At 50.2% G+C, this 9,016-nt stretch overlaps 1 protein-coding gene across 1 annotated transcript; it reads right to left on the reverse strand.

The window, feature by feature from the left end:
• Window positions 1–101: 101 nt before the first annotated feature.
• Window positions 102–3,461, reverse strand: Gnmt (glycine N-methyltransferase). Its single transcript, XM_008829109.3, has 6 exons — window positions 3,223–3,461; window positions 1,821–1,948; window positions 1,074–1,190; window positions 742–884; window positions 536–657; window positions 102–444 (listed from the first exon to the last, which is right to left on the reverse strand). Exons 1-6 carry the CDS (start codon window positions 3,426–3,428, stop codon window positions 273–275), a joined length of 888 nt encoding a protein of 295 aa, XP_008827331.1. The 5' UTR covers window positions 3,429–3,461; the 3' UTR covers window positions 102–272.
• Window positions 3,462–9,016: the final 5,555 nt, after the last annotated feature.

A 9,016-nucleotide genomic window follows, 5' to 3' on the forward strand; every position in this document is an offset into this window, starting at 1 on the left:
GACAAGGTTGAGGGAGAAGTAAGGGGGAGGGGAGGAGAGGGGAGAGCAGGGTCGGAATACCATGCAAGCATGTTACTTCTGACAGAAACACAAGGCACAGGGAACTTGAAAAAGGCACAGACTATATTGTTATTCCCTGTTGGCCTGACCCCACATCACTGCACCTAGCCGCAGGATCTGCACTGGGTGGGGCCTGGGGTGAGGCCATGAAGTTCCCACACCCCAGAGCCTGCCGTTGCTTCAGCAGAGTGTTGTAGGAGCCAAGGCCACATTCACTCTGCCCTCTTGAGCACATGGATGAAATAGCAGGGAATGTAGGCCTGGCCTGGCTTGTAAGGCTTGAAGTCACCCAGGACGCTGTGCTGACACTTGCCCCCAAAGGCCGCTCGGAGCAACTCCGTGAAGGACGCCAAACAGTGTGGGTAGTAAGAGAGCCGGAACTTGCTGCAACAGGGCCCCAGCCAACCATGAGGGCCACTGGCCTCGGTTCCCCCACCCCCACTTTCCACCTCACTCCTGCCAAACCAAGTGATACCTGAAGCCAGGAGAGCCACCTCGGTCAGCAGCTGGCACATGCACTGTGTAGTCCAGGGTTACCATGTGGGCTTTATTGTTCACTGTCAGCACTGACGTCGTGATGTCCTTGGTCAGGTCACTCTGTAGGTGGTGACATGGGCTGCATTAGCCTCCATAACCTTCATCATGGGGCCTCTGGACCCAGGCTCTCACTTCCCCTGCTACCTTGTAGTAGATGTTTTTCCCTGGCGGTGCGCAGCCCGTGCTGAGGATGTGGTCGTAGTTTCGATGATCGATGACCAGCAGGCCCCCAGGCCTCACCATGCTTGCGATGTTCTTTAGTGCCAGACGGTGCTCACTCTGGTCACCTGAGTGCCAGGCAGGGGCAGAGATGCCATCTGTTTCAGCTCCAAGTACCATTTTCCCTCCCATCTCCCCTTGTGCCTGTGTTAGGGCAGAGAGTCACAGAAGGCAGCTCTGCCTTGTCAGAGCTGGCAGCCAGGGGTCTGTGGACGGGATGGAGTCAAGGCAAGAGCCATACCCAGGACCACACTCACCTTTACAGTCTGGCAAGTGGGCAAAACTGTTGCCAAGGCAGATGACAGCATCAAAGCCACCTCCTGCCGGCGGGGGCACGTCTTTGTCCAGAGTCATCCAGTTGGCTTCTTCAATGACTGGAGGCCAGAGAAGAGGAACCCGTGGCATCACAGTACTAGCAGCAGCCCCTCCACCAAATGCAGCCCCTCCACCAAATGCAGTCCTGACTCAGTCTTCAAGATACATGGGACTCCCTGTCCAGTTAGACAGAGAAGACCTTTATGGGCACAAAGAATGAGCTGGGAGGAGACAGCTCTCCACTTGAGGGCTATTGTTTAGGAGAGACAGGATACTAGAAACAGTTAAAACCAGCTTTTCAGAGTCCAGGGTAGGGGTATGCATCTCTAGCCACAGCTGGCCAAGAGGCTGAGGCAGAGGATCTTTTGAGCTGAGACTAGTCTGAGCAAGCAACATAGCAAGAAAACAAAAGTAACAACAAAACACTGGCAGTGCAGCTCAGATCACTTGCTTAGCATGCCCAAGGACTTGCGTTCAGTCCCCAGCACCAAAACACAACCACAGCGCTTGACATCTGCTACCTCATTCTACTGCCTAAGCCTACCTTCCAGGAAGATGACAGTCACTTCACTATATCCTCAGGAAAATAAGGTAGTCTAGGCTACAAGGGAGAGTTCAGGACAGAAAGAAGCATCGCTGGGAGTGATACTGGGAGTGCATGGCCAGGGGGGTTTGGGGGACATCCATACCCCACTTGTCGAAGGCAGGCTCTTGCCGCCGGTTCCAGCGCTCTTTAAGTGCGTACTTCAGCATCTTGTCACTGGCATCCACGCTTGTCACACTGAAGCCCTCTTCCACCAGCATGATGGAGTCCACCCTGGACAGAGTCAGAGATGAGGGGCTGAAAGGACCAGTCAGACAGCCTGGGAACCCAAAGAGGAGGCCCTGTGTATGGCATTTCTGCCCCAGCATTTCAGAGTCCATTCGTCTCCTCTCAGGCTATCTCCACTGACTTTAGATGACCCCATGAGTATGTTCCTTATCATCAGGTAGCAACTATATTTCTCTCTCTCTCTTTCACTCTCACTTTCGCTCTCATTTTGAGACAGGGTCTCATTATGGAGCCCTGGCTGGACTGGAACTCTCGGAGATCAGCCTGCCTCTGCTTCCCAAGTGTTAGGATTAAAGGCCTTTGCCACTATGTCTGGCAGAACATTTAAGAAACATAATATGCATATATGTCTCTGTGTGTCGGTTTGTGCACCTGAGTGCAGTGCCCTTTAAGACCAGAAGAGGGTGTCAGATTCTTTGAAACTGGAGATACAAGTGGTGCTGGAACTGAACTGGGGTCCTCTGCAAGAGCAATACAATGCTTTTAACAAGCTGAGCCATTCTCCACTCTTTTTTTTTTTTTTTTTTTTTTTTTAAAAAATGGGGTCCTCTCAAAAGAAAAAAAAATGTTTTTACAAACGTAGCCATTTTCCCCCCTTTTTTTTTTTTTTTTTTTTTTTTAATAAGCAGACCCAGGCATTCTACCAATGTGCATTTGAGAGCTGGGCAAAATGAGACTCTCAGACTTCTAAGTAAGTCATGCAGGAGAGGTAGTGTGCACAGTGTGCTGAGTTGGAGTGTGGGGCAGACACCAACCGACCTGGTAAACCCTGTCCACCTGATAGGGATGGGCTTTTACATCTCTGGTTCTGCTTTAGTACTAAGTGGAGAATATCACCACTTCCCTCATGGCATTTTGTAAACCTTTGAAAAAACATGTTCCAAGATGCCTGGCACAGCGTTTGGCATGTGCAAACGTGGAACAAATGTCCTGTTCACACTGCCCAAGGCCATCGGGAAGAATAAAGTTGGAGCCAAAGATCCAGCCTGGCCACAAAGCCTGGGTTTTGCTCTGCCCGATGAACTTTCACTTCTCAGCCCACGCCCTCGCCTTGGTCCTGAGTCTCCTGGGTCCCTTCCCCACTAGAGTTTGGCGGATGCACTCGCTGTGCCCGTTCTATGGCGGCGGGCAGGGGTTCCGGACCCTCCGGTGCTGCCCACCAGGCTCCGGCCTGCAAAGGCTGCCCGGACTGGCCGTCTCTGGTTCTGTGGTCCAGCGATCCAGGATATGCCAGTCTCCCCGGTCCTGCTCGGACTCACCCGGTGCCGCAGGCCACATCCAGCACCCGCTGGCAGCCGTGCTGGCGAAGCAGCCCCAGGAGCCACGTCTTGTACTCGGCGGTGCGGCTGCGGGTGTCCCCGATGTAGAGCTGCCACACGCGAGCCGCCTCCCCGTCTGCGTACTGGTCCGGGATCCCTTCTGCCGCCACTCCCAGGGAGCGGGTCCGGTACACGCTGTCCACCATCCTGCCCTGGGCCTCGCTCCACCGCCACGCGCTCAGCACTTAATAGCTCGGGCGGCTGCACCCGGCCAATGGCAGGTGAGTGAGAGGACACGCCCCTAACTGGGATCGGGCTCGGAGCCCATCTGCCCCCGCAGCCCGGATGGCTCAGCCTAGCACTTCTGGAACTGGCCCTCTTTGCATGCTATGCAATTTTATGGCAAGGTGAGACGGTCTGACCCTTGCCAATCCTCTGCCAGAGTGGCCAAGATGAGCCAGAAGGGGCCAATTGAAGACGGCGCAATGAGATCGCCCACTCCACCCCTCCCAAGAAAGGGAAGAAACCTGGTGGCACATGCCTTTAATCCCAGCACTTGGGAGGCAGAGGCAGGGGGATCTCTATGAGTTCGAGGCCAGCCTGGTCTCCAAAGCACATCCAGCGCAGCAGGTATCTGATTATTTACAGAAAGAACACCTCACTGAAGAGACCAGTCAGACAGGGAAGGTTCAATGTGCGAAGTTTCAAAGATTTGAGTCTGTCATCCCAGGGCAATGGCAGAGCCCACCTGCAGACAGGGTTGTCTGTCTCTAGATGACAGCATCGGATTTACTTGTCAGACAATAGGCTTAGAAAGCCACTAAGGCTGGTGGAGTGGTACATGCCTGTAATTCCAGTACTTGGAAGACTGAGGGAAGGTCAGGAGTTCAAGGTTATCCTAGGCTACATAGAGCTTGAGGCCAACTGGGCAACATGAGACTGTGGGGAAAGACAGAAGATACAGACAGAGACACAGAAATTGTATTGGAGAATTTCAAGTAAATCCAGCATCATTTATCAGACTATCTTTGGGGTAAATTCATCAACCCTAGACTTTTTTCAAACCTCCTCTTAAATTATCATTTTTCCACTTATTTATTCATTTTTTGGTCTTTTTGAGACAGGGTCTCCTTGTAGCCCCAGCTAACCTGGAACTTGCTATGTAGACCAGGCTGGCCTCGAACTGCCTGCCTCTACCTCCCAAGTGCTGGGATTAAAGGCATGCGCCACCACGCCCAGCCCTTGATTATTATTATTTTTTTTAACATTGTTTGCCATGGTGTGCACACTGAGGTCAGAGGGCAACCTAGAGGAGTTCTCTCCTTCTACCAGCCCTTTTAGCTGCTGAGGCATCTTGCTGGACTATTTTGGATTTTTGAGGCAGGATCTTGTTATGGAACCTTGACTGGACTAGTTCTGTGTAGTCTGGCCTTGAAGACAAAGCAATCCTCCTACCTCAGCCTCTGAGTGCTAGGGTTACAGGACACCATACTTGGCTTAAAATGACTGTATCCTTGATGGGCGCCCTGCATACTCCTGTAGTCTCAGCTGCTTAAGAGGCTGAGGCAGGGAATCACATGATCTCAGTCTGGGCAACAGTGAAAATGCATCTAATAAGCAAATAGAAAGGAAAAAAAAAGGAATTAAGCTGAACACGGTGGCTCAGTCTTGGAATTCCAGCAGTTTTGTAGGCTGAGACAGGACTGTGAAGGTAGCCTGGGCTACATGGTAAGTTCCAGGCTAGCCTAAACTATAGAGTGAGATCCTGCTTCAAAACAAACAAGAATTACTGTCTCACTTATTAAGTAGAGATTTGTATATTCCGTCTTTTCACCAAGGCCTAATATGTAACCGCTTCTATGAGATTGGGGTCTGTTTTCCCAATAAAATTAGAGTTTTGAGGGAAAGACTTTAGTAATGTTATAGGGTTTAGTAAGGTTACAAGGTTGAGCCCAGTGTCTCAGTCTCCTACATGCTAGACAAGTGCTATTCCATCGAGCTATCCCCTGCTAACCCAGAAGATGATTTTTTTTTCTTTCTGATCTCATTATGTAGCCCAGGCTGGCCTGGAACTCAAGGCCTCCATGCTGGGGTACAGGTGTGTACACACATACAACCAGTTAAAAAATTTTAAATACATTTTTTCTTTTTCCCTTTAAAACTTAATTTTTCAGAGGCAAGATCTTACTCTGTAGTCCTGGCTGGACTGGAACTATGTGAACCAGGCTGTGCTCAGCAATCTTGCCTCTGCCTCCTAAATGCTGTGATTATACAGTACCATACCAAGATAAAAGATACATTCTTAGCTGGGCGTGGTGGCGCACGCCTGTAGTCCCAGCACTTGGGAGGCAGAGGCAGGCGGATCTCTGTGAGTTCAAGGCCAGCCTGGTCTACATAGTGAGTTCCAGGACAGCTGAGGCTACAGGGAGACCCTGTCTCAAAAAGACCAAAAAAAAAAAAAAAAAAGAAAGAAAGAAAGGAAGAAATGTCACCTCTAGCATGACCAGTAGGGCTGGAGCTCACTCAGGTAAGAGCATTCACCTGTTTGATCCACAGCTCCACAGTAAGTAAATGTATTTGTGCCTGAGAACTATGAACATCTGGATGATGACTCCAAGGGGCTGCCAGTCATGTACTTTTTTTTTGACTTAAAAAATTTTTAATGTTATTTCATGTGTATGTATTACAGATATATATATATATATATATGTAAGTGCACCCATGTCATGCAATGCTCGTGGAGGCCAGAACAGGGTGTCTGGTCCCCAGAACTGGAGATATGGACAGTTGTTAGCCACCATGTAGGTGCTGTGTTCAAATCTAGGTCTTCTGCAGGAACAACCAATGTTTTTAACCGCTGAGCCATCTTTTCAGACCCATGTTTGTTTTGAGACAGGGTCTTGTCATGTGTCTCTGGTTGACCTCACACTCATGCAACCCTCCTGCCTCAGCTCCCTCGACCCCCAACTGCTGAGCACCAAATCCAGGGTCTTGCACATGCTAGGCAGTGTTCTGTCTCTGACATATATCCTTAGCTCCCTGAGGGTCTGAATTGGAAGAACCTGACCTTTAGCCCATCAGCTCCTGTGGTTCTGGCAAATCATTTCTGAGGACAAGACCCAAGTCCTGCCCCTTCTTAGGGTTTCTCTTGGTGGAGCAGGTTCCCTATGGCTTCATCTTCGGGATCATGAGAACAGGACATGATAGCATATGCCTGTAACACACTTGGGAGGCTGAGGCAGAAAGATTGCCCCAAGTTCAGGGCCAGCCTTGGCTAGTGAGTTCCAGGCCAGCCCATGCTAGAGTTCTGTGTTAAACACACACACACACACACACACACACACACACACACACACACACACACACACCAGGCCAGCCTGTGCTAGAGTTCTGTGTCATCAGACACACATATACAGATGAAACCATGAAATATTAAGCATGGAACATGCACGGAGACACAGACACCTAAACAAGCACTTTAGGACACTCTCATTCTCTCATGAGCTCAGAAAATCCTATTCTAATAGGGTTTTTGGTAGAGGAACCAAGGTTAAGTCCAGCTCCAGTTGCCTCTGCTAGGATGGGATGGTGTCAGTGGATGGCAACTCTCAAATTCTAAGGCTTCTGTAAAAAAACAAACAGGGGGCTAGAGATATGGCTCAGCAGTTAAGAGCACTGGCTGTTCTTGCAGAAGACCCGGGTTTGAATCCCAGCACCCATATGGCAGCTAACAACTATCCATAACTCCAGTTCCAGGGAATCCAACAGCCTCTTCTGTCCTCTGCAGGCATTGCACAACACAGGTGCACCTACCTACATGCAGGGAATAAACACATACATATAAAATAAAAATAATAATTTTAAAAAATGGGAAGACAAGAACAGCTTGGGCAACTAGATCCTGCCTCTGCCCTTTCTAGACTGGCCAGGTCAGCCTATTGGGGAGGGCTGGGAGAAGCTACAGAGCAGGCAACACCAGGTCCTTGTAGGCAGGCAACAGTTCCCAGCAAGACCCACAGGTCAAAGTGCAGCAGCCTTGCCCTCAGGCCTAGGGCCAGCCTGGGATTGGTCACTAGGCCAACACCCCTGGAAGCTGATAGGGCTTTGCTCTGTCCTACTTTTAGAATCAATGATGCTCTGGGGCCAGCTGTAAGCTATACATTGATGTGCTGTGGGTTAATGACAGATCAGGAGAAACAGGGCCAAAACTATAGTCCAGAGGCTACAGATTCCTGAGCCTGGATCCTAGCCCTCTCCTCACCTGTCTCCTAGGCTCAGAACCAAGTCCAAGACAAGTCCTGATTCCAGACTGGAATTTCATGATCCATCAGCCCCTTAACAGGGCTTGGATCATGTCTTGGGAGATGGGGAGGTGGATGCTAGTTCAAACTAGTACATCCTCTAAGGGCCTGTTTTAGGCCTCAAGAGCCAGAGAAGGAAAAGCTTCAATTTTGCTCCACTCACCACATTTGGGGTCCCAACTTAGAGGAATGGGGCCTAACCCAGGAGCTTCAACGCCAGAGCCTTCACACTAGACCTAGGGATCCCTATCCAGACCAAGCCCAAGGAAGTGGAGTCTCTATGGCAATGGCCACCTGGCAGACCCATTCTGGAAGCACCTTCTCAGGGGCAACCTGTCCCTTTTGGTAGTCCTGAGGGTGAAGAGGGCCTTGTGTACTAAGTATGTGCTCTACCACTCAGCTACTCCCACCACTTTCCCTGTTCTTTTCAGTGGCACTGATTGGACACAGGGTCTCTCCTATGCTAGGCAGGTACTTTACATTTACATAACACTGAGATATACTGCTAGTCCTTTTGTGAGTCAGTCTAAGTTACCCAGAATGGCCTTGAATTAGCTCTATAGCCCAGGCAGGACTTGAACTTGCAATCTTCTTGCTTCAGCCTTCCAAGTAGCGGATTATGACTTCATATTTTCAAGAGTCTCAATGGCTGTGGGTCAAGGTCTAGAAATCACCCAGTTCAACATGAATTATACTATCAGTACCTGGTGTGAAGGAAGGGGCCCTGGTAACTGTGGACAGCTGAAAGACAACGAACTTGGAGTCTCAGCTCCCCGACTCAACCACTCACTAACAGGGCCTTGGGTTCACCACTAGAGCCCAACTTTTCTCCTTTCCTCAAAGGGGGTCAATAACCCATACTAAAGTTTAAGGTTTGTGCACTATACAACTGTCAACACCAATGCTAACAACAGTGTCCTGATCCACACCCCATCCCAGCTCTCAGGACATACTGGGAGGTGTGTGTGTTTCACAGCCCCTTCCCCTACAGGTCAGCCTTCCTGTTCCTCCCTACCTGGAAGAACATGGTGTACGCAGAGTTGTTGGGAAACTGGGTTACCTCTCCTCTGGGCTGCAGGTACAAGTTACGAAGAGCAAAGAAAGCAAAAATGGTCAAACAGGGAACAAGGTTCAAGAACAGGAAGGGCCAGATGTGATAACGATAGGATGGCGGGAGCTGCTGGTGACCAGTAAACACTTTACACAACAAATAGCAAGGTTTGGGGGCAGAGAGGGAGGGAAGGAAGACAGCCAGGTGCCCAGGACACAGTGCACAGCAGGAACTGCGGAAAGAGTGTAAAGGGCCTAGGAGAAAACAGGCAGCTGCTCTGTGAAGGTCGCTGAGGGACACGGTCAGTCACCGTGCTGGATCTCACCCCAGGCTGCCTACCTTTAACCTAAAACAACTCTGGGCACTCCCGGCACCTGCTCCTCCCAACAGTTGGTGTGTTAAACCTCTCATGAAGTGTTGACAGCCTGGCCTTCCTCAGCCC

Source organism: Nannospalax galili, unplaced genomic scaffold, assembly GCF_000622305.1.
Source record: "Nannospalax galili isolate Female #2095 unplaced genomic scaffold, S.galili_v1.0 scaffold653, whole genome shotgun sequence".
Lineage (NCBI taxonomy): Eukaryota > Metazoa > Chordata > Mammalia > Rodentia > Spalacidae > Nannospalax > Nannospalax galili.

Excerpts from the sequence above, each read along its gene's own strand:
- Gnmt (XM_008829109.3), bottom strand. The coding sequence starts at position 3,428 with ATGGTGGACAGCGTGTACCGGACCCGCTCCCTGGGAGTGGCGGCAGAA. Across the intron at positions 1,191-1,820 it reads GCCTGCCTTCGACAAGTGGG|TCATTGAAGAAGCCAACTGG; the intron begins GTATGGATGTCC and ends TCTGGCCTCCAG. Across the intron at positions 658-741 it reads GGAAAAACATCTACTACAAG|AGTGACCTGACCAAGGACAT; the intron begins GTAGCAGGGGAA and ends CACCACCTACAG.